Genomic DNA, 23,467 nt, shown 5'->3' on the forward strand with positions numbered 1-23,467 from the left:
GCAGGCGCCACTTACCTCAGTCGGTTGGATGTCACGAATCTCGTCGAAGATAAGGCTAAATCTTTCCTTTGGTGGAATCTTCTGATAGGTGATGAGAGTATTGAACAAGCCTGCTCCAGACTGACCAATATTACGATAGATCTCTGAGAGAGAGCAATGCTGATGTGGAAGGCTTTGAGCAAACCTCTCTTGGTTCTGGGTTAGATGCTGGCGGACGGTCAGCTTCTCTGTCAGATCAATGCGAGCAATTAGCATATTTATCAGAGGGCCGACAAGGTCTTGGACGCCATCGAGAGGAACATCCCGGCCTGATGCCAAATAACCAAAACAGACAGTATCTGTGCCAACATAGCACTGGAGGACAATGGCCCAGGCTAGTTGAATGAGGTTGAATAATGTCAACCCCTCTTTGTCGCAAAAAGACAGCAGTTGGCGAATGTCCTTGATCTGAATTTGTTGATCGGCGAGTGGATGAGTCTGCTCATTAGTAAACGCTCTTGCAAAGGATGGGAAAAGACATGGCTCGGTGTCTCTGAGATATGTCTCCCAATACTGCAAGGACACCGTTCGAGGGACATGGTGGAGGTAGTCGACATATTGACTATATAAAGGAGGTAACTGTGACTGCAGCTGGCCATCATAGGCACGCATAGCGTCTCGAACGATAAGCCGCATAGATTCGCCATCCATCAGGGCATGGTTGATTTTCAATTCACACACCACGCTTCCCCCGCTTAATGGGCCCAGTGTGAGTGCCCAGGGAAGCAATGTGCGGAAATCAGAGAAGCCATCAACCTCTTTCCTTGCTACCTGAATGGATTCTAAAGCATCTAATTGTAACACTCTGATAGGGGTTGGGGCGCGCTTGAGTAGAATCTGATAGTGGCAGCCATCTTGATGTGGCACAAAAACAGTGCGAAGGACGGAATGACGGCTCATCAGCTGCTGCCACACATTTTGCAGTCGAGCTAAGTCGACTGTGGAGTTATATATTGATCTGATCTCCCACGTTGTCGAGGAACAGTATGATAGAGGATCCCGAGCCTGGCTGAGCAACATGCCCTGCTGGATGAACGACGTCGGGTATATATCTTCAATCTGATTTAGATTTTCAACATGGTGTTGGGCTAAGCTGGCATCGACCAGACTCGCCAGCCCAGACAGGTCCATGGCTAGCCGAGGAAAATCCCCGATGGTCAACTGAGTTTCAAGGGTGGCTAGTTGCTTTAATCCTTCTGCTAGCAATGCAGGCCATTGATGGAGCCAATATTGAACGTCCATTTGGTCTTTCAGATCACGGTTGTGTGTAATGCGGAGCGTGACCGAGTCCACCAAGGGATAAGCTGTGATGGCCAAAATGGCTGGCGATCCACATTGAAGTGTGCTTCCATGGAACGCTATGGGAACATCGTTCAATTTGTCCTCCCAGAGGAAGATTACTTTGGGCGATGTCTCAGTTGTCCTTTCCGTTCCACGGCCAGTTCGAATCGCATCCTTGATTTGCTGCACAATGTCAATCAGATCCTGGTTGGTTCCAGACGAAAGCCCTAGCGGTCTGTGGATGGTAAATTGACCGATGAGTCCCGAGTATTTTGGCGTTCTGCCGTTGCGCTTGATCCAAATCTGGGGATGCGCTTGATCTGGGAAAGTGGTGACAAATGTATGGATCAGAGATCCAAGGAGGGCCTCTTCTGGTGTGATGTGCAGTCCAGCTTCACGGCTCTGGCGAAGGAGTGCCGTTGTCGATTGATCCAGCTCGATCTGGTAGGATACGAGCTTGAGCTTGTCGGAGCCTGAAATATCCTCATGTGGGATCAGTTTTGAATCTGTCAGTACTGAGTATTGAGAAAGATCGTGGTCATCTTCCAACCAAGCCTGGAACGAGTCGGACACTGGTGGAAGAATATTGCCCTGCAGATATGCCTGTAGATCAGAGAGGAGAATGTGCCAGGAGTATGCATCCATGATGACCGTGGGAGCAATTAAAAGGAGGCTCTGATTTCCACCATCACCGTGTACCAGGTATGCTAACAGAAGCGGTCCATCAATGATGTTCAGCCGGTCACAATAAGCGTCCCGTAGCCGGTCAAGATTTGCATGGTCTGATATTTGAAGGGCGGAGCACTCGTACAGCCTCTGGTCCAAAGGAGCAACCGCTTGCATCCACTGACCATCGTCTCCTGCAGTGAACCTCGTCCGAAGACTTGGATGCCGATCCATGAGGTATTGAATGGCCAGTTCTAGGTGTTTGAGGTTTATGGGGCTCTCCAGTCGATGGCTGATGCTCTGAGCCGGCACATCCCGGCCAGTTCGGGCTGGGAGCACAAGTCTTTGCGCAGGGGTAAGGCGAAAGGCCGCTGTAGCGCTCCGACGACTGAGGATATACTGACCCAACATGTAAATTGTGGGATATTGGAAAATGTCCTGCGTCTGAATGGGTAAGCCGCTTGTTCGGCATTGCGCACTCAGCTGCATTGCGGAAATGGAATCTCCGCCGCGGCGGAAAAAGGAATCATGGATGCTTAGCTCCCGTGCTGGACGCCCGAGGATCTGAGCAAACTCTTCTCGCAACGTTTCCTCAATCTGGCTGGTTGGGGAAACATGGACTGCTGCGGTCCTCATATAGGATTCGAGGTCGCTGCGCGACAGACGCGATGCTTGTTCTCGAAGCTGTCGTCGGTTTGTCTTACCGGAGATCAAAAGAGGAATCCAGTTCAACGCTACGAATGCTCCAGGGATCATAAACTCTGGTATTCGACCTTTTAGTTGAGTCTCAAGATGCTCCATGCGGATTCGAAATGTATCAGTTGGCGGTGCGAAGAGATCAGTCGATGGTGAAACGTTGCTCTTAGCAGATAAACGGACAAAGGCTACAAGAAGGGCATTATCTCGAGGGTCATGGCCTGGATAGATTACTTCGACAACCACCTCTTCCTGGGGATTGAGGAGAGCGCCCATGTGGTGCTCAATCTCGCCCAACTCAATGCGCTGTCCCCGCACTTTGGCCTGCGTATCCTTGCGACCCATTCCCATCAGTGACCCGTCTGGTTGATACTGAACTAGATCGCCCGTCTTATAGATTCGAATGTTGGAGGAGGCGTCTCCGCGGAACTCTTCTAGCCATGGTAGACCCCTTACAAAGGCATCATTGGTCTTTTGAGGATCGTTGATATAACCACGACCAATTGTCGGACCTTCCAAAACCAACTCCCCAATCTCGCCGATGGGCAACAAGGAGTTATGATCTTCCTCATCAACTACCCATGGAGTACATCCTGCTCCAAAACCAATATTGCGCGGTGAGACCTCGTTGCTCATCAACCGGAGCACGGAGTAGACGGCACATTCCGCAATCCCGTACGCATTCACCAACCGCAACCTGCCGCACCATCGGTTCCTATCAGCTTCTAGCATGGGCTCACCAGCCAGTTCCAGGGCCTGTAAAGTCTGGACTCCATCTGGATCCAAGGTTCGTGCAACCGAGGGTGTCATGCTTGCGTGGGTTGCCTTGAACTGGTTCATAGCGCCGGCAATGTCATTTCTAGTCTGGGAAAACGAAGGAATACAGACACAGGCACCGAATATTAGTGTCCGCAGAAAGTCCATGATCGTTGGATCAAATGCATAAGATGCAAATTGAAAGACTCTGCTCTGATCGTTCATCCCCAGCGCTTGACCAGATATTTGCGCGGCCACGCATAGAGACGCGTGTTCATTGACAGCGCCTTTGGGTTTTCCGGTGGATCCAGAGGTAAAGATCGCGTAAAGCGCACTGTTCCCTGTGGTTGGTATATCTTTCAAGCCTTGGACTTCGTGCGGCCAGTCCAGAGACTGGCTGTCTCCAACAAGCACAACATCGTCCGATAGTTGTTGGGCATAGTCAATTAGCTCCGGCGCTGCCAACAGAACGGTTGCATGGACTTGATCATAAATCTCGCGTAGTCGCGCAATTGGGTAGCCATCAAATAGAAGCACAAAGGCAGCGCCGGCCTTGATAACGGCAAGAATGGAAACTGCAGTCCATTTGGATTTGGGAAGGCACACGGCCACAAATGTTTCTGGCTTCACTCCTCGGGCTACCAGCTCGCTAGCCAGTCTGGAGGAGAATTCATCCAATTCCTGATACGTGAAGTTGCCATCCCAAGCACAAACCGCAGGCGCACCAGGCTGAGAAATCATTCGTTCCTGGATCAGATCATGAACCCGCAGGTCTCCTGCCGGGGTAGCTCTACCATTCCAGACCCGAAGCCTTTCTATATCGCTCAGATCCGGAAGCTTTGCTATTGGAGTTGAATTGGCGTTGATGAGACCGTTTGACCTATCTAAGACCCGCGATGGATCAGGTTCTAAATGCTTGCGGGTCATCTCGCAGCGATTACTTCTCCTAGTCCCACGAGATTCTGATTGTCAGTACAGACGGGGCTAGGAGAGAACTTATGATACTCTTTCCAGCTCTTGATGTTCAATGTGCCAGATACCTGTCCTAGGAGGTCTTGCTCTTCAATGCTTTATCAAATGGAAGGCTACCATCCCTGCAGCATACTTGTCTGGTCTCGCACTGATACCCCTCCTCTCGCCAACTTATCCTTTTCTCACACTAATCGACGGGTCTCCAGATCCCTGTTCATCTCCCTTTCTCGATTCTTTACGATTGGATCACTACATACCATTAAACATTACAATACATTCGAGCTCTGCTGCCAAGGCACAGTACCTCTTTGACCATGAATGCTCCTGTAAAATGGTCTCGAACATACGAGTCAAAACTCAGCTCACGTACTTACCGTAGTCTCCCGGTATTTTTCTTTCCATTGGCTGTGGTTTGTCTGTATAGATACCTAGTGGGAGGTCCTAGTGTTGAAGAAACTGTAGATCTACAGTATTTTCACCCGGTTTTCGGCCTCTCAAATTTTCTTTTCGTGTCTGACGAATCTATTATGCAGGATACATATTCTCAATAGTATTAATAGGTACCATATTGCCACAGTACAGTTCCAAAGTCTACAGTCCTATCACCATAGCGTGCACGGTAATTAAATCAAGTATACTGCCGACACCGTTTCTTCAGCCCGAGACCCTCCACCGCGTTACTCTTTCTGTGGATCCCGTGCGGGGTTGGATTTCATCAACTGGCTCACCTTGCGGTATTTTCTTTACATGCATTAGGGTCATTAGGGCCGTGGTTTACACCGTTGCTGTTGAAGATTATTCCCTAGTCGAGAAACAGTGTAATCCTCTGGCCGTTCATCGAAATCCAAGTACTATTGCGACATCATGTTGGTCTGGACAGAGAATAGCGTACTCGCTTCTCTGTAGATGGCGGTGGTGACACCTTGCTGCCTATGCCTGTGCATTCAATTAGGGTAATGTACTGCATCCCTACGAGGTCGTCCTTAATTATCAGGTCCAAGCAAAGTAAAAACGTGCCATACAATGGTGCCCGGACAGCACTGATGGTCAGCCAGCCACATCTGAAGTCGCATCATTCTCCTCGTTCTATTTCTGGCATGCATGAAGTAAACGAATGATGGTGACTGAGGTATTGCTAGTGTAACGACGGCGCACGTACTGTATGTACGGTAATCTAATACATCATACTATTGCGACACACTGACTGGACTTAACCCGACTGGGCCATCCTCCTTGCGACCTCCCTGCAAGTTTCGATCAATCCTTCATTACTTTTGTTGGGATGCCCCAGATGCCACCCAACGAGGTGTGATACATATGTTCAGTACTGTGTCTAACTAGCCTGCTCATTGTGTTGTTAGCATTTACCCCACCACGAGTCCTGCTCTCATCAACATGTTGCGTCGTGCGCACCTTTCCCAACCGGACGAGGCCATCAAGATCATCAAGGAGGATGGTGGGGTTATTCTGACGGGATTTCCGATAGAGCAAATTGAGCAGGTCAATCAGGACATGAAGAGCTCCCTGATGCAAAGGTGTCAGGACAGAGTAACCTGGCAGCACACTCTCCTGAGCACGAAATTTCTACTGACCATCACACAAGACCTGGGACGCACGGTATCACGGACGAATATACTGCGGACTTTTATACGGGCTCAGCAAAACCATGCGCGAGGACATAATCCTGCAAGAGAATGTGCAGGTCATTATCAATCACTTCCTACGAACTACCAACCCCCCCTTTGTAGACCTAAATAGTCAGCCAGGGCGAAGCACGAATGCTATCCTCTCCGGAGCAAATACCATCGCCACACGGCCAGGTGGGAAAGCACAAGCCTTACACCGCGACGACAGCATCTGGCAACAGGTACATTCCAGCCAGGAAGACACAGGGTATCGGATCGGATCTGATATCGGCATGTCTCTCCTAGTGCCAGGAGTGAAAACGACCCGTGAGAATGGAGCAACAATGGTAACACTGTGCTACCGTATCATGGCGCACTCCCACCCGGCTGATTCTACTTTTAGTTTGTACCTGGATCTCATCTCTGGGGGGACCAGCGCCAACCCACCATCCCTGAGGACGTTTTGACGGTGGACATGGTGCCTGGTGAGGCATTCCTTTTCTTGGGGTCGGCTCTACATGGAGGAGGAGCGAATGCGACCAACGCAGAGAGAATATTGCATTCGGCCTTCTTTTGCCGGTCCTGGGTTCGCCCAGAGGTATGTTCTTGATCTGATCAACTTCGTGATTGCAACTAACGAGAGACTCATCTTTTCTTAGAGCAATGATTTCGTGTGGTGGGATAAGAATGCGGTCCAAAAATGGTCCATTGATGCTCAGAGGCTCGCTGGCTATGTGACTGATAAGATGCTGGGCATCTGCGATGATATGGATCCCATTGACGCCCTGACAAAAAAAAGCACCGGTTATTAGCTGATACATAGGAGCCGTCCTAGCTTTGCTCTTTCGATCTCCAACTAAAAATGACATGTGGAGTGGGACTGAGTCCGACTGGGGTCAGTTACGCAACTATATGTATGTATATATATATCTATATATCTATTTGTAGCGTGTCCTCTAGCCAAGTTTCTGGTCGGCTTTCAGGCTTTGGACCGTGTGATAATGTCCGATAGACATACATGCCGGTCGATTGTTGAAGCGGGTGGGCAGAGTGGAGGGATGAAAGACGTGAGACCCAGAGTCGATCCTTTTTGTCCTCTAATTCCACGCCCGTCTTGTTCGACCACACACGCACGGTCCGAGATCAGCTGATGAAATCCCCTTTCATGTCACAGCCAGGCGTATTTTATCTTATTGGCATTAGTTTCCTTCATCTCACCTTCGTAACTTTGGTGAACAGCAAAGATTCTAAAGTTGACCCCAGCTGTATCGGATCATTCTACATCCCGGTGCCCCCACAACGATGACTACGTATCTGAAGTTGGGACCGTCAACGGAACTCTGATGGGGCGGGCCGCGCCGATTGCCCCTCTTGTAAGTCCAATAACGCGCATGTTTCTTCTGCGAGGGGTGATGTATGGTATAGACATGCGTTGTGGTTACATTCTGCTCCATGCCACGATCGATCGGTCCTCCACCAGACACCCTTGCTTGTGGTGTAACGCCGTAGATCGATTGGCTAGACCACCGCCGACCCATCCAAGCGGGGAGACGCATTGGCCTCTGGGTCAGGGTCAAAGCTCCCCTAGCCCTCTTGCGAGGCCTTGGAAGCATTACCCGGAGGGGGTGACAGGAGGGAGTTGATCCTTGGCGGTGCTTCGCTGACCAGCGCCTTACTCGGTCATGTGTTCAGTTGAGATTCGTCCAGGGGTCGACAACCAGGGTTGACTTTTCTTTTGCTTTTGGCTCTTTCTCAATGACAGTGTCACATTTTCCACGCATGCCACCGGTCTAGCTGCCTGAGGTTGGTCACCGTTGCCATCCAAGTACTTAACAAATCAGCAGTCTCCAAGGGTTTGGATGCGGATTCCCAAATACCCCCAACCAACTTAGGTCAACTCTTTTGCCAAACGACGCCCCATCACAGTGACTGTCCCATCCAATCAGCGGGCATCGAAGATGGCTGCGAGACCCGATTTGCAGGCGATGTTAATTATGGCTCTGAATGGCTTGGCCTATGCCATGGTGGACGTTTCGCAAACTTTCCTCGTCGAGCAAGCACTCTGTCGCCAGTTCTATGCCAGCTCGGACCCTGACGTGATTCTCCCAGATGGCAGTGTCCCCGAATCCAGGTGTAAAATAAAACCTGTGCAGTCCGAGGTGGCGGTGTTATCAGGGTTACTGACTTGGTCCATCTTGATGGTTGGTGCGGGGCAGCATCGGTGATGACGGGCTCGAGAGGCAGCAACTGACTGGGATACTCTAGGATTTCTGATTACTCCCTTATGGACCAGGCTGGCGTCAAGTATTGGGAAGCGGACTGTGCTCTTGATTAACGCGGTCGGCCTCGTTCTCGCAACCTTGGCATATTCATCGGTTTGTAAGGAGCCCCGACTGACTTCTGAGATCCATCTTGCTGACCGCCACGTCGTTCCAACTTAGTTTACTTTTACAATCTGTTCAACGTGCATATGGTTCTAGGCCTGTGCGTCTTTACTACCGTGGGAGGGGGAATCCCGGTCCGAGAAATCATGCTGAGCATGTATATTGCAGAGAATGTACCGGATGATCGACTGTGAGTGGCTTTGGCCCCCTGGAATTCATACGACGGCTTCCCCAATCACTCCGGATTACATTGCTGGTACAAGTGCATGCAGCTCATCGGTCATACAGGAGCGATGCGTTTTACACCTTAACGGCCCTTCTGATTGGGATGGGCTCACTGGGATCCTTCCTGGGCTCTTTGATTCTCCGTGTCGATGTCTGGCAGCTTTGCGCCACAGCCACCGGTATCTATGCGGTGACCATCCCGGCCGTTTGGTTTCTGCCGCAAAGCTCCCCTTCCCAGGCAATAGAACAACAGCCCGAGCTGGCGGACCACTCTACTTCGTCCTCCTTCCTATTGTCTGCGTCCAAGACTCACAGCCCGGAACATGAAGGCGTCGTCCAGCAATGTAGACTCTGGTGTGGATCCATTCGGCGGGTCCTCACGGTCGAACTCCCCCAATCGTTGATGCTCTTTGTGGACGCTGTACGGGAACCCCTCACCCGGCGGGTCATGGCCATCTGTTTCAGCAGTACGATGGCCATGACCGTCCACAACACCTTCCAGCAGTGGGCCTCTAGCAACTTCCATTGGAAGCTGGCGAGTGTCAACACATTGTGGTCCATGGGCCAGGTAGTCTCTGCCGCGGTTCTCCTCGCATTACCCCTCTTGTCGCATGGGATTCTGAGGCCATTACTGGGCACCAAACGGCGGGTGGACCTTTGGGTTGCCTTGATCAGCATCATCTTCAGCGCGGTGGGATGCCTCGTCTTGTCCGTGTCGCCCTCCATCCTCGTGTACGGCTTTGGTTTGGTGGTGTATTCTTTGGGTATAGGCCTCAACGACTCTTTGCGATCTCTTGCCACCAGCGCCTTGCAGGATACCGAAGCGGTGCAGCGCCTCTATATGGGGATTCGAACAGTCCAGTCCCTGGGAGCCATGATCGGCATCCCATTGTGGTCATCTCTTCTGTCCCTCATTTTGCGAAGTGATGGGGCGCTTCCGAAGGGCCTCACCTTTTTCGGAGCAAGTTCGCTCTACTTTCTGTCCTTGTATTGGGGTTTCTCATTGCAACGATTTATGCGAAATGTCTATGTGTCCCACCCAGCCATATGAATCCGCCTCCGATTTTTCTGGACTTCACATATGGCTTGATGACTGCCCCATGATATTGTTCCCTTTATTTCCGCGCTTATTCAACCTTCTCCATTTCCTTCTAATAGTCACTATGGGAGTAAGGCTCTCCCTTCACGTACATCAACCCACGTTGATCTCTCTTCGGGCGCGCAATACTGGCTAATGTGGCTGAGGTAAATGATGGCGATTGTTTACGTTTATTCTAGCCTACCTCCTACAGCACACTACATATAGAATATTAGAGATTAGATATAGGACCCTCTGCCACTCCTTGACACGCAGTGTGCTAGTATACATACAACGTAAAGCACTCCGCGATTGGCGCGCTCGAGCCAATGCGCCATTACAAGGCTGTACATGGATGCATTACACATTTAGTCAAAAATACAGATAAACCGCTCATGTATGCAGAGGCAAGATTCGTCTTGATTCCGTGCAAAATGCATCCTACCTTACCCCACATATAATAACGGAATCTGGCTAGCCCATATCATGAAAATTACAAGATTCTGTAGTTGGTACTAGCCGTATGCGATTAGGTCGTATTTATTTCTTTTTCCTTTCTTTTCTTTTCTTTTCTTTTCTTTTTTTTTTGTTTAGAGCTGTCTATGAGAACAAGCTGCATATGTACATGAAATCAAAACCCGTCGCCACAAAAGTGCAGATGGTCAATCTAACCCTAGGTCCTTCTATTCATTTTGTCACCCATCCCTCCAAAATCAAGACATGACCTTCATCAAGGCAAAACGCATTCCTTGTTTTGACTTCTCCAAATTTACTGCAGGGGCTGCCACGGGTCGAGAAGCGTTTTCATACTCCGTTCTAAAAGCATTCCAGGAGTATGGTTTCATTCAACTGACAAACCATGGCATCGAAGGCCAATTTGTGGACAGGCTGTTTAAATGGGTAAAGCATCACAGAATCCATCTGGTCTTTTCCCTGGTACTCATCACAATGCTTCATAGAACAGAGAATTATTTGCCCTCCCTGCCGAGGCCAAACTCAAGGCTGCCCACCCACCGCAGCCCAATCCGCATCGAGGTTACTCTGCGGTTGGTCAGGAGAAACTGTCTATGGTTTCTGGCTTTGAGAAAGGCATTAGGACGAACAAGACGATTTTTGATCTAAAGGTAAGTCATTCCATGGCTCATAGCGAGTGGATCTGTTCATTTTTGGTTTTTCTTTTTCTTTTGCTAGGAATCTTTCGATCAAGGCAGTGCGGATGATGACCGGTACCCCAATATCTGGCCGGATGAAACCGATCTCCCAGGATTCAGAAAGGTAATGTATCGAATAGCTATTCTGGCGTTCTTGCTCACCAAGTCTGTAGTTCATGGAGACGACTTATGAACGAATGCATTTGGTACACATGGAACTTCTCCATGTCTTGGAAACTGCGCTGCATCTGGAAGCCGGATTCTTTCAGGACAAGTGTCGTGAAAACACCAGCGAGCTCCGCCTTAACCACTATCCAGCCTGTGAAACTGCACAGATCTGCGAGCAAGGCGCCATGCGGATTTCCGAGCACTCGGACTTTGGGACTTTAACTTTACTGTTTCAAGACGCTGTTGGGGGATTAGAAGTCGAGGACCAGGCATCATACGGACAATTCATCCCCATCGAGCCGACGACGGCAGATGTCTTGATCGTCAATGTGGGCGACTGCTTACAACGGTGGACGAATGCTCTCGTGCGCTCGGCAAATCACCGAGTGCGACTGCCTCCACATGCGACAGAGGCGATTCTCGCGGATCGGTACAGTGTGGCTTACTTTGGTAAACCCAGTCGGGCGGAGAGTGTTGGTCCTTTGGAACAGTTTATATCCAACGAGTCACCGGCGAAATACGAGCATCTATCGGCCTGGGAGTATAATCAGAGTAAACTGCTACGAACATACTAGTAAGAGGCGGATTTCTCAACCCGCATTACCGCTATGGCCTGTTGAGATTCGTCTTGAAAAGGTCCCTTGCCCTATCTAAACTGCATTACCCTGACCATACGAATTCTTCACAAGTCTCCCACTGTGTCGTCTTTTGGCCAAGGAAGGCGGTTCAGTAAAACTGTCAAGTAAGACCCCGTCTGAATACGCCAATAAGAGTGCTTGTTTATGACTTGATCTTTAGCATAGTCTTGCTTCACGAGGAGGCTACATATCTTGAATTACTACATTGTAGTATTGTCTTATTGTCGCACTGCGAATCAGTGTAGGAAGGGTCACAACAGCGAACAGATCGCGATCCAGTATTTTACACAGGTGTTGCCGATCGTAATAACAACCAGGGTGGCAACTTGGCGGCCATAATAACTTCAGTCAAACCATGCATTCCATTAGATACTGCACAGTAAGGTTGCGTCAAGGAGTACCCCAGCTGGTTCACATCTGATAGGGGTCACCAGATGGCAGTCATTTTGCTCAATATGCCATAGCCGCTAAATATCGTTAACAGTGGAGGATGGAATGTTGAGTAGGGGAACGGAACACGTAAAATCAAAATCACTGACCGCTAGATCGACATGCATCAGATATTGGCAGCTGAAACTTGCATCAATAGAAAGCAGGTCAGCTTGTCGATCACTTCACGTCTTACTTCATTTCCCAACTCTCGTAGCCATGTGCCCGTCCAGAATGCAGAAATTTATAGATACACAGATAATCTTCACTTCATGCACTGACAATTGTGATATTTGCCTGGTCAATGCCCACCCCGAGATCAGCTTCTTTGCATTGGTTCGCCAGACGACTTCAATGGAGGAATGCACGGATAAGACGAATGTGGTAATAAATATGTATATCAGCTGAGAATCATGCAGGGGACGGAAGATTGCAACCTCCTTTCTGTGGCTTGCTTCAAATATTGGATGTGCCTTACACGAGGCTCCACTGCGGAATGACTGAAGCGGGTCGATCCTGATCCAGTGTCCCCTCGAAATGGAATCTTCAGCTGTCTGCTGTGTTTTATGTTCTTCTTGATCTGGACTGCATGTATCCCTGATAGGGTGCTATTCCGACCCATGCGATCGAGCATCGTAGACCTTTGTGCTATACTTGATATCGATGAAAGGCTTCTCATGCCATATCGAATCGCATTCCCATGCTCAGCTGTTCTTTACCTTTTTCTTTTTCTTTCTTCTTCTCTCTTTTCTGCAACAAAAGGGGTCATGGCTTTCCCAATTTCGATAGACTATGCAGCCTTGTACCACGCTAATGAAAGGGAGAGATTCCGCGTAGTCTCACCAAAAATGTTATTTTAAATCTTGGGAGGAATAAAATGATCAATAAACTTTTTTAGGGAGAAGAAAACACAAGAACCATATTCCTTTTCCGACCATTGATTGAGTGTTATTATCTTAATGAAGTTGATGCCGGATCTCTGTCGAACAAAGGAAATGTCATTGTCTACGTTCGCCTAACCTCAGTGTACGTGACGATTCCTCAGAGATCACCGGAATTAAGGCCAGAGATGGCAGTGTTGGGTAGCGACCCGAAGCCTTGGGGCTATCGATGGCGCTCGTCGAGTGTGTTTGTGGTGTTCTGCATCACAGTTGCTGTGTTCTCTGGTATGGACACTAATTCAGTTATTGGTTACATTCTCGGCTCCTTATCTGACCCCAGTAGAAACCTTTCTCTATGGCTTCATGGTTCCCATATTGGGCTATATGATCACGGATCGCTTGCATATGGATCCATTTTACATCCAGCATACTACCTCTGCAATTCTGGCCATCCACGGGTTCATCGCAGTCATTGCCAGTCCATTAATTGGCCATCTCAGTGAGCGGTTTTTGACCAATAGACGAGGACCTCTATTGATCTCACTCATTGGGGCGATTACTGGAACGGCTCTAGTTGCCGGTTCTCACTCCCTTGGCATCCTATTTCTAGGCCGAATCCTGCAGAGCCTTTCCGGATCAGTGGTTTGGATTGTCGGTCTCGCGACAGTTGCTGACCACGTCGCCGAAGACCACATGGCCAAAACAATGGGGACAGTCGACTCGTTTATATCGGCTGGTACGATTGCCGGGCCGGTGGTGTCAGGCTTCGTCTTCAAGGAATGTGGGTACTGGCCGACGTGGGCGGTGCCGCTTGTTGTGTTGGCTCTGGACCTGGTGGCACGTTTGGTGATGATTGATTCCCAGCATGGTCAGCAGGTACTCAATGACCCTGACGTGCCAAACAGCCCATCGACTGCGTACTTGGCGGAAGAAAGCCGTAGCCTTCTATCAGATACGACGGAGGGTCACGAATCTGTCGCAGCTGAACCTCTGAAGCCGGACACATCTAATGGGCCTGCCAGCTTTTATCGAATTATGCTCAAGAATGGCCGGGTCATCACAGCGCTGCTCACTTCAATGGGCATTACAACAGTGATGGTTAGCTTTGACGCCACACTTCCATTGCATGTCCACCGAACCTTTGGTTGGAATACGGAACAAACAAGCGTCTTGTTTCTTATCTTGCAACTTCCTTCCATATTTATCGGACCTTTAGTAGGCTGGCTGCGGGACCGTGTGGGAACACAGATTCCCACCGTGATTGGCCTGTGTGCGCTGGCACCCTGCCTATTGCTTTTAGGTGTTCCAGGGGATCCTCAGTTTCCTTGGGCCAGTGTAGACAGGTATGGACCCATTACGTATGTGATCACGATTTTTGTGATCGGGATTGTGATTCCGTTCCTTGGGGGCATAGGAGTTCTAGAGGTGACTGGTAGGTACTCTTGGTGTTTCCCTCCCGGTGTGCATAGACGTTTCGGCTGATGCAGTGCAGCGGTGGTCAAGGGACTCACAGCCCAGAATCCCCAAATCTTTGGACCCCAGGGTGGCCAACCTCGGGCGCTCTCGATGGCCGGCGTTGCTGCCAACTTGGCTATGATGCTCGGCCCAGTCATTTCTGGTTTCTTATCTGAAGCCGTCAGCTACTATCATATGAACGTAGTATTCTGTAAGTTTGCCCCTCCTTGGCAGCCGAAACGTCCATTCTCACCCAGTGCAGGTGCTCTGTTATGGTTCCTTTCACTCATGTTCTGGGTCTTTGGAGGTAGCAGGAACATGGGCCCGGGCCACCACCTATAATCATTGGAGAACTATAGCGGTCGCTTTGTCAGATGAAAGGAGGATGACTCTTGTAACATTACATTACGATGCTTTGGCGGGAGAGGAGGATCAATAAAAATTGTAACCTGATTAATAATTTTGCGCCCTTAACAGAGCCCGGTTGTTTTACCCAGCATCAATGATTTTGTGTCACTGTTCCCTCCAACAACACCTCCCTTTACCCGGTCGCAGATATCCTTGAATATATGACCTAAAAAGACAAAATCATCTAGCTCAAGATACACCTGGGCGCTCACACGAGTCCATATCTTGTGGCCATGAATAAAGACTGGGGTAAAAGTATGATATTCCGAGACCAGCGTCCTACAAATCCAATCCACGGTTTCCTTCCCAGGCAAACGCTTTAGATGCAGTGGAAGCTGGACATTGACCATACTCAACCCTCTTGTCAAGGTGCTCTCTGCATTGTCCAGGACATCTGTTCCCAGGATCTGCGCCATGATGCGCCCTCCCTCCCTGGCAAGCTGACTATTGTAGAGCATGATCGCGTTTTCGCCACCGATTTGCTTCCGAAAACGCAGTGCCTCGGCGACGCACAGAAAAGGACTATAGTCCATTGTTCCCACGCTCTCGAAAAGCCTTTCAAAGGCCGATTGATCCGATGACTGCTGGAACTGGCATCGGCAAATAGTCGACCGAGGCGTGAACCCCCAACTGGTTGGAAACGTCGTTCGGATTAAAGCTTGGTTCCGCGGCGGAACATATAGGACCGCGCAACCTCGGGGGACAAACAGCCACTTATGGAGGTTGCTCACGAAGAAGTCCGGGTCTAGGCTTTCCAGGTTGATGGGGATTTGACCAATGCAATGAGCTCCATCCACACAAGATAAAATGTTTCGCTCCCGGCAAGCCTGTACCAGCGCTTCAAATGGCATGCGAACGCCAGGCTCGAAGCTAATGGTATCAAATACAGCAACCTTGATTTGGTCTGCTCCGATATTTTGGACGGTTGCAAGAAACAGTAACAAAATATCCGCGTCGGACATAGGATATGTTATGGGAATATTGGCGATTTGGACTCCAGTTACCTCGGATAAATGGAGCGCTGTTCGTTCGGCTGCTCCATACACGGTACTGAACGTGAGAATATAATCGCCACGGGAATATTCTAGATTCCGGAGAATTGTATCAATCCCAGTTGTAGCATTTGGAACTAAAGCAATTGATTGAACCGGTGCTTTGACTAATGTAGCGATTGCTGTTCGGGATTCCAGTAGATGTTTGGCGTAGTCAAATCGAATAAAGGAATCGGGAGAGGACTCTACCAGGTCTTGTTTCTCATGCAAGCATTTTCTGATACACCGGGGTATAGCTCCGAAAGAGCCTGTCCAGGAACCATGTCATTATGCAGAGTATATAATACATGTGGTAGGATGACTCTCTTACCATGGTTCATATTCAGCCACGAATTTTGGAAGAGAAAATGCTTTCGCATTGGCTTGCCGAATTTCGTTTTCATTGCAGCCGTAGATTGTGGAGGGTGGAGAGATTAAGACCTCGTTTTCTTTTTTTTGCCAACAAAATGTTTCGTAATTAATGTCTCTTCTTCAAGACAAGATGAGCTGAAGAGCGGGGTGGGGACCTCTATTAATCCATAGAAGGAAACTAGAGGATGTCCCATCATCTCCAATATCGATGCAGCAATGGGACTTAGGTTCACTCTAATGCACGTTTTTTACAAGGGACAAGACAGGGAAATGTACTTGTATTCATTTTCGCGCGTAATACCAAGCCAATACACGCGAATATACTGTCTTAGCGGTTTCCTTGATATCCAATGAAGGGGGTGGTGACCTATCTAGCCATCAGCATGCATGGTGTTTCCAGCATACATACTCTCGGGATGGAATTGGAATTTCTTTCCAAAGCCCACGCACTGAGTCTTTGTAACACTATTTGTATTCAGCTTGTATTAGGCTTGTATACCGTGGGCCTTGATAAGACATTGCCCTCTTGCGAATGTTATCCCCGCGCAGTTGCTGAGCTGGGATAGTACTTCATTTATATGGTGGTCATATATTTTAACTGGAGCAATATATCGGTTTGGCTTATATTGCATGAGAAGGACACATAAATACCTTTTCCTCTCTTGTTCCAGAGCGTTATACGGGATTTCTGTGCCTAAGATGTGAGCCGTGTCTCTCCGTCGGCGCACCCATGTTAAAACAAACTCTGATTGGGCCGAGGTGTAAGGTAATACACACTGTATCATCCGTGAAAACATCAATCCCATGGCGTGCTTTTCATTATAGTACATTCATTCCATTCTGTTTATTCTTGGTTCATGTCCGTATGAAGCCTGGTCTTTGACTTCTAACCCCCCAAGTGCTTGGTAAATTTCGGTGCTGACAGTCAGGTGACCAATATTGGCAGGGTTTGTATTTGGCTAGCTACTTCCCTGCACACATCGCAACCCTAGATGGATTGTGCCAGAAGTCATCATTTAAAAACATTGTCACACCTCTACTCCCCTTCAATTTATGCATCATTACGCAGCGAAGCACAGCACAGCAACACTCGACCCGTGGGCTAGTGCTTAGTAGACTGACGCGTTGTGTGTATACCAAAGCAGAGCAATAGTCTCGAGCATGCACTGTATTTTGTAAAGATGAGCAAAAGGCTTGATGACCGCCTATTTACTAGTTGTTTAATTTGATACCCAAGGAATTAATGATGTTTTCTAACCCCTGCAAGTTGCCCTTCCTAGTTCCAACAATTTCTTCGTCAACCCAGCCCTCAGTAACATTGTCGATCAAGACGCTATCCGTCTTGAAACCCTCCCCCCCCTCCCCCCAGAAAATGCAATGCTCATTTAACTTCACCACACTATCCATGAATCTGGGCGGCCCATCTGCAGCGCTCATCCATAGAAATATATTCCAGATCGATATCCGAGAGGCGATGTTGTAGAGGAACGGCCCCCAATAGCATCCCCGGAAAGCCTTCGTCAAACCAATAATTCCTTGAAGACGAGGTATAGAAATTAACTGAGACACCAGATCGGATCAAAGATGACACTTCCTTAGAGTGCGGACCTCGCGCTCGAACAAAGCATGGAGGTTACTTGCCATTTCACAGAAAAGCGCATCCCCAGCAAGAGAGACCTGAAAGTTGTTTTCGCTTGGTTAAGTAACTAACGCCTTTTAAGACTGTAGAATCCGAAAGTTGGTACGTGGACAATTTATCGAGACCCTCGATATATGATATAACGTCGCCCAGAGGAGGTAGAAGGTCGTCGGATTCCTGACGAATCTGAAGCTCTTGCTCGGTAGTACGCAGTTTTAAAAGAACTTGAGGGTGTTCCACGTGTGACACGAGATCATTTTCAAGAGGTTAAGCAGAAGATCTAAAGAAAGGTTGACACAGAGGCCCAGTTAATAATATAATATTAGTATACTAACCTAAGGGCAAGCATCAATATCATAAGTCGGGGTACTACACCCAGTTTTAGCTGAGTGGAGCATCTCGAAGCGTCATGTCTAATCAGTCTGTAAATGAATGGGAACCGCTGACACTGTAGTGGGACAGGTACAAACACAGGATAATAGACTCGCTTAGAAGCATATTTGTGGCTTAAAATCTATCAGACCCCGATCAATTAATGAAAAGCAACTAATGTGTTTTACGATATAAATTGATGTCAGGCGCGATCACAATACACGACTATGCCGAGTGGGCCCTCTGCAGAAGCAACATAAAACGACTGGCGCAGTAAACCAGTGCGGGACAGCCTCATCTGTCTACTTTAATCCCATTGAAGTCCTAGTTGTTGGAAAGCCAAAGACGAGAAGGTATGAACATTCACCATTAGAGGTCCCCAATATTATGAATCGAGGTGATAATTTAGAAGACTGTAGACATTCTGGTATCGCATGCATACAGCTCCACTGTAAATCATCATCTTATGAATCGGTTCCTCCGTCTCCATGACTTGCTTTGCGCCTTCCTGGCTAATCAAGACGAGCTGTGTTTCCACATGAATCTGTTATGTAAATAGAATACTTGCATCCTGATAGATAATCAGATACGCCTGGTCCATAGCACCATGAATTGGGTCAGAAGATTGTTGAATAATTGTCACAGATGATTGTTCAAGATTCATTCTTGAAGAAACATCCGTCTCTGCCTCAGGCATCTGATTGGGGTACCGAATGCTCTTTATCTGGGGAGGTAATACTCCTACGCCCGACACTCTCTAGACGTATTGTATTGATGTGCACTGCCTTTTACTACGCCAGCAATACTCAACTTTGCCTTCATTTGGCTTAAGACATCAGATCGTCCTTCCCGACCTGCGTTAGGATATTCCCCTAAGACGGTATATTTTTCTTCCCGTTTGCATTAAGAATGCGCGTGACTCCCATTGGTAATTAGAAGAGTCGGGCAATAGCTGGCTTGACGAAGGAGAAGTCGTGATTAATTCCCGCCTGTTGTGCCTCTTTGAGCCTACTGTTATTAATCTCATTCGCTGGAGAAAGTCACTTAAAATAGTTTTGAGGAATTAGGTACCGAGATGATGAACCAACATGGAATATCCAAGCCTTAAGGTACCAGCGCCCGAAATGAAGGGCAAGAGAACAAAGACCTATTTCAGGGGCAGGGCAACGAACCAACGATTACATGTAAGGGGCAGTAGCGACATAAATAACTTGAACGAGCAACCCCCAGACCTCTCTGAACTCATCTCTTCCCTCTATCCACCACTACTCATCGACTCACCGATAAATATGCAACTACCCCAGACAATTACTCTCCTAGCTCTGCTGGCCTCCGCCTCTGCTCATGCCATCCGTCGGGATGAAAGCGAGCCTAAGGCCGATTTCTCGAAGACCTGCGACAAGATTACCGTTCCAAAGGGTGGCAACCACCTGGAAGCAGAATGTACTAGGTCAAACGGGGAGAAGAAGAAGAGCTCTCTAGACCTGAACTTCTGCATCCGGACCACATATGGGGGTATGGAACCGCACGCTAAGTATGTATATCTCCCCCTTGTGATATTGCTACGAGTAACCAGGTATAGCGGTCATTTCTGGGGAAATCCCGGATGTACTGGTTGTCAAGTTCTCAAAGAGTCGCCAAATACTTTACAGTGCGTGTGTATGACTTCACAGTTGGGTGCATTCAAGAAGGCAGAGCTTGACTTAGGTATGTTTCTTTATACTGAGCATCATGGTTGGGTTCTAACGGAAGGATCAAAGATATCATGGTGTGGAACAATGATGGTATCATGCAATGCTATGACCGCCGCGCGGATGCTATCTAAGTTCCTTGATGAAGGGTCTCCCCTGACATTGTCAAAGAACACATATAATCCTACTCATTCTTTCAACTACCCGTATGTATCAATGGGTGCAGATGTTGTGGATATGTTTATAGGTAGTAGTGGCAGGTATTGCTACCATCAAGATTCCAATATATTACCAACCCTGAGGCTTTCTTCGCGTTGATTACACTTAAGCCGCCCACCCACAACATGGTCTCCTTATATATGATCCTTATTATTTAACGTTGAGCTATAAATGAGTATTGCCAAGCCTTGTCAATCCCGTGGGGTGCCAAATGCACCATAGACTGCGGGAGGGAAGCGGCTGCGGGCAACAGAGTTTCTTTGTGTTAACCTAATTTTGTTGCCATGACACGGCGACAACTCTTCGTACTTTCTACTAGGAATTTGACTATACTGTACTAGAGTACGGCCAGATACTAATATGGAGGAGACCTGCGTTATTACCGTATAGTACAGAGACGAGTGTCAAATCAACTATGTAACGGCTGGCCTACACCTAGTAAAAACCAGTAACCGCGGAAGGTAAATGTAACCTCTTCGTGCTTGCGACTGGAAGATGAGTTGTGCTTTATATTGATACATTTACCATAGCGGAAGTGTTTCTGGTACGGTTTCCGATATAGTGGGACCGTATCTCCATTAATAAAAGAATATACTAAATACATAGTATCGAAGAAGTAAGATCACTCTCTAACACAGCATCGTCGTGTTCAGATAAAAAGGCATTGTTCGTCCCCCGGAGCAGCAGGTACGGACACCGTGGTAGTGATCGTCACGATCTTCGCTTCGCCAGTGACCTCACTCGGTGCAGCAGTCACCGTAGAGAGTCCAGCGTCGTTGTGTTCAGTTGGTACCGGGGTCGGCGTTGGGACTTTGTCCAAGGTCACGGGGTGGGAGTAGTCTGAGCACCAACCAATAGTCTTAGGCACGATTCCGGGCTTCACGTATTTGGAAGAGGCAGTGACAGTGGAGGAGGGAGCAGGAAGGGCGTGAGTGGAATGCGGGTGGTGGCTGGAATGAAAGCCGTGGGAGGAATGATGATGAATCAGACGAGAACTGGAACCAGTAGGGCTCACCGTGACATAAACGGTCGACACCGCGTTGGTGGGACCGCAGGTGGAAGCTGGGGGTGGGATGATGGGATCGGCACAGTTGGTGCCATTCACAGCATCGGAAACTGTGAACCGGTCACCCTGCGCGTGGATAATGTAGACATTGGTTCCGTTGATGGCGCTGATCTGATAACCCCATTCGGGGTTGGTGTCGCAGGGGATCTGCACGGAGTATGACTGATCGGCGGTGGGCACATTCTGAGCCAGAGGAACGTAAGAGGGAGGCCAGGAGACAAAGTTCCACAGATAGAGACTAATTTCGGTGGGGTCAGTGTCCACCGTAGTCCAGTTGACCGTTATAGTAGATCCGGCGGCGTATGTCGAGTTGGCGCCCGGCTTGTTGATGCTGAGGGCGGAAACAATGGGGGTGAGCCCAATGACAAAGGGGAGCAGAAACCGCATTTTTTCTTTCTTTTGGGGTTCAAAGTTCCTTTACAGCAATTCCTTTTGTGGTTTGGAGGTCTCTGGCCCGAAAATTGATACAGAAAGCCCTTGACTCAATTGGCAAAAAGGGGCCTTGGAAGGGAAAAATGAGAGTACCAAATGAAGGACTGAAGAAAAAAAAAAAAAAAAAAAAGGAGCGACTGATATTCGGATAACTGGACAAACGAATGACAGATAGTTAGAAAAAAGGGATATATCTTCACCCCAAAATATAGATCTTAAGGAACTGGGACTGACGAGAATTAAGTAAGTAGTGGTTCCATTTGCCGGAAATTAAAGATAGGGCAGACGAACCCATGACCTTTCAGGGAAATGATAGTCAATTAAACTAACGGTTTTTGCTCCGCCCGTAAGCCTCCTTGGGCTCGTGGAATCCTCAATAATTGGTGAGGTTTGAACGGGCAATGAAACCCAACGGTCTGTGCTCGCCTAGTGCCTTGGCTTATGCTCCAAAATAGATGGATCGAGGCTCATAAAATTGGGAACCAGTGCCACTTCATTCTTGAACTACTTCGTATGTAACCTTGGACGGACATAAGCAGTCATTAGTTATAAATCGCGCAGGCTTCATTCTTAATTGGCTGTAAACCGATATACAGACCACCCCAGCAACTTGGAGTAGGTCGAGTCTGTCACGTGACCATTTCATTTCTATTTTCTTTCGGGGCCAAAGGTTTATGACGGCGGGTCCCTAAGCATCAGTACCTAAGGTGACATTTCCAGTTCAAATTCTCTGTTATACACTAGGACTTGAACTTTTTAAACACAATAGTGATCCTGGGCTAGGCAGTCAAAAGTCGTACGCTGCTTCGGATGTTAAGACATGACGAGCAACTAATTGAAAGGGTAGGACCTCACCACGGACGGATTTCACGTTGAATCTGTTCTCATATTGAGATTTCCACAAGAATAATTGTTATAAAGTAATTGAGCGGTAAAAGACCAATTGTAGGCAAGATGTAAATGTCAAAATCAGTCCTAGAGAAGCTCATTGTCCGGTTCTCCCGATTTGGAAGGATAGTGCAGATTGTGGTAACTACCTACATAAAGCCATGCGGGTTGACAGGTTGTATAGCTTTTATCCATGCGAGTAAGCTCCGAAGACTTGGTGGAAGCCGTAATTCTCCCTCTGTGTTAATGCGTATCGTGTACGGCCACCTGCCGAATCACCCCCTTGAGAAAAGAAATTGAAAGAAAACAAAATTGTGAAGAAAATAGGGGAGGGTGCTGCTTATCAGTAACCATGACATAAAAGAAGGGGAACTGCTGCACATAAGCTATAATAGTACTAATCGCACTGGTATAACTACTCGTGTGCTACAAGGTTCCTGGTGCGATTATATATAACTGGAAAAGCATGACACTGAAGATAGTTGTTGACGCAACGCAAAAACGGTGTGGAATAGGGATTTGAATGGCTAACAAGTGTGCTTTATTGGAAATAAAAGCTCATAAATGGAATAGAAGTCTGAAGGTTTATGTTACTTGCTCAACTATGCTATTTTATCTACTTACATCCGAAGGAGAAGCAAAGCGTGCACGGGCCAAGAAGCTCCGAGGTAGCGGACCACGAGGATGATTAGTAAAAACCACGCATAAAGATTTAAACTCAAGGTGAGTGAGCAAAGCCTGTACCATATCGTCTGTGCTATGGGAGTAAGGATAATTTGTATTTAGAACTCTCTACAATGTACCGATGCTTCATTCTACCGGTATCTGCCTCCGGCTTTTTCGGGATTGCCAGCAGCGGTATGACGGCATTAGGGCGTTAGCAGTCGGCCATAGGAGTTCAGGCT

At 48.2% G+C, this 23,467-nt stretch overlaps 8 protein-coding genes across 8 annotated transcripts in view; 5 read left to right on the plus strand and 3 right to left on the minus strand.

The window, feature by feature from the left end:
* BDV38DRAFT_283000 (uncharacterized protein) overlaps positions 1 to 4,365 on the minus strand; it is a gene marked incomplete at both ends in the record, with an annotated part of 28,127 nt that extends 23,762 nt beyond the window's left edge. The window contains one exon of the mRNA XM_032059939.1: positions 16 to 4,365. Within this exon, the coding sequence (XP_031913516.1) occupies positions 16 to 4,365 (4,350 nt within the window). The remainder of the gene's footprint in view (positions 1 to 15) is intronic.
* Positions 4,366 to 5,685: 1,320 nt separating this feature from the next.
* On the plus strand, positions 5,686 to 7,193 carry BDV38DRAFT_246793 (phytanoyl-CoA dioxygenase family protein). Its single transcript, XM_032054598.1, has 4 exons — positions 5,686 to 5,958; positions 6,014 to 6,382; positions 6,439 to 6,633; positions 6,695 to 7,193. Exons 1-4 carry the CDS (start codon positions 5,806 to 5,808, stop codon positions 6,845 to 6,847), a joined length of 870 nt encoding a protein of 289 aa, XP_031913517.1. The 5' UTR covers positions 5,686 to 5,805; the 3' UTR covers positions 6,848 to 7,193.
* Positions 7,194 to 7,769: 576 nt separating this feature from the next.
* Positions 7,770 to 9,986, plus strand: BDV38DRAFT_87207 (major facilitator superfamily domain-containing protein). The gene is made up of 4 exons (XM_032064074.1): positions 7,770 to 8,240; positions 8,301 to 8,414; positions 8,477 to 8,609; positions 8,708 to 9,986. The coding sequence occupies exons 1-4, from the start codon at positions 7,994 to 7,996 to the stop codon at positions 9,693 to 9,695; spliced, it is 1,482 nt and encodes a 493-aa protein (XP_031913518.1). The 5' UTR covers positions 7,770 to 7,993; the 3' UTR covers positions 9,696 to 9,986.
* Positions 9,987 to 10,368: 382 nt separating this feature from the next.
* On the plus strand, positions 10,369 to 11,924 carry BDV38DRAFT_246801 (isopenicillin N synthase family dioxygenase). The gene is made up of 5 exons (XM_032054599.1): positions 10,369 to 10,622; positions 10,682 to 10,846; positions 10,914 to 10,997; positions 11,047 to 11,783; positions 11,845 to 11,924. The coding sequence occupies exons 1-4, from the start codon at positions 10,443 to 10,445 to the stop codon at positions 11,614 to 11,616; spliced, it is 999 nt and encodes a 332-aa protein (XP_031913519.1). The 5' UTR covers positions 10,369 to 10,442; the 3' UTR covers positions 11,617 to 11,783; positions 11,845 to 11,924.
* Positions 11,925 to 13,177: 1,253 nt separating this feature from the next.
* Positions 13,178 to 14,786, plus strand: BDV38DRAFT_271309 (MFS transporter; the record flags this gene model as incomplete). The annotated part of the gene is made up of 4 exons (XM_032057289.1): positions 13,178 to 13,274; positions 13,333 to 14,421; positions 14,482 to 14,655; positions 14,707 to 14,786. The coding sequence occupies 4 exons, from the start codon at positions 13,178 to 13,180 to the stop codon at positions 14,784 to 14,786; spliced, it is 1,440 nt and encodes a 479-aa protein (XP_031913520.1).
* A 128-nt stretch (positions 14,787 to 14,914) lies between these two features.
* BDV38DRAFT_292901 (pyridoxal phosphate-dependent transferase) lies at positions 14,915 to 16,299 on the minus strand (the record flags this gene model as incomplete). Its single annotated transcript, XM_032062116.1, has 2 exons — positions 16,215 to 16,299; positions 14,915 to 16,152 (listed from the first exon to the last, which is right to left on the minus strand). The coding sequence occupies exons 1-2, from the start codon at positions 16,285 to 16,287 to the stop codon at positions 14,915 to 14,917; spliced, it is 1,311 nt and encodes a 436-aa protein (XP_031913521.1). The 5' UTR covers positions 16,288 to 16,299.
* Positions 16,300 to 19,354: 3,055 nt separating this feature from the next.
* Positions 19,355 to 20,091, plus strand: BDV38DRAFT_283006 (CVNH domain-containing protein; the record flags this gene model as incomplete). Its single annotated transcript, XM_032059940.1, has 3 exons — positions 19,355 to 19,800; positions 19,849 to 19,973; positions 20,027 to 20,091. 3 exons carry the CDS (start codon positions 19,355 to 19,357, stop codon positions 20,089 to 20,091), a joined length of 636 nt encoding a protein of 211 aa, XP_031913522.1.
* A 751-nt stretch (positions 20,092 to 20,842) lies between these two features.
* On the minus strand, positions 20,843 to 21,788 carry BDV38DRAFT_246804 (GPI anchored serine-threonine rich family protein). The gene is made up of 2 exons (XM_032054600.1): positions 21,192 to 21,788; positions 20,843 to 21,016 (listed from the first exon to the last, which is right to left on the minus strand). Exons 1-2 carry the CDS (start codon positions 21,627 to 21,629, stop codon positions 20,999 to 21,001), a joined length of 456 nt encoding a protein of 151 aa, XP_031913523.1. The 5' UTR covers positions 21,630 to 21,788; the 3' UTR covers positions 20,843 to 20,998.
* Between the last annotated feature and the right edge of the window lie 1,679 nt (positions 21,789 to 23,467).

Source organism: Aspergillus pseudotamarii (assembly GCF_009193445.1).
Source record: "Aspergillus pseudotamarii strain CBS 117625 unplaced genomic scaffold BDV38scaffold_27, whole genome shotgun sequence".
Taxonomy (NCBI): domain Eukaryota; kingdom Fungi; phylum Ascomycota; class Eurotiomycetes; order Eurotiales; family Aspergillaceae; genus Aspergillus; species Aspergillus pseudotamarii.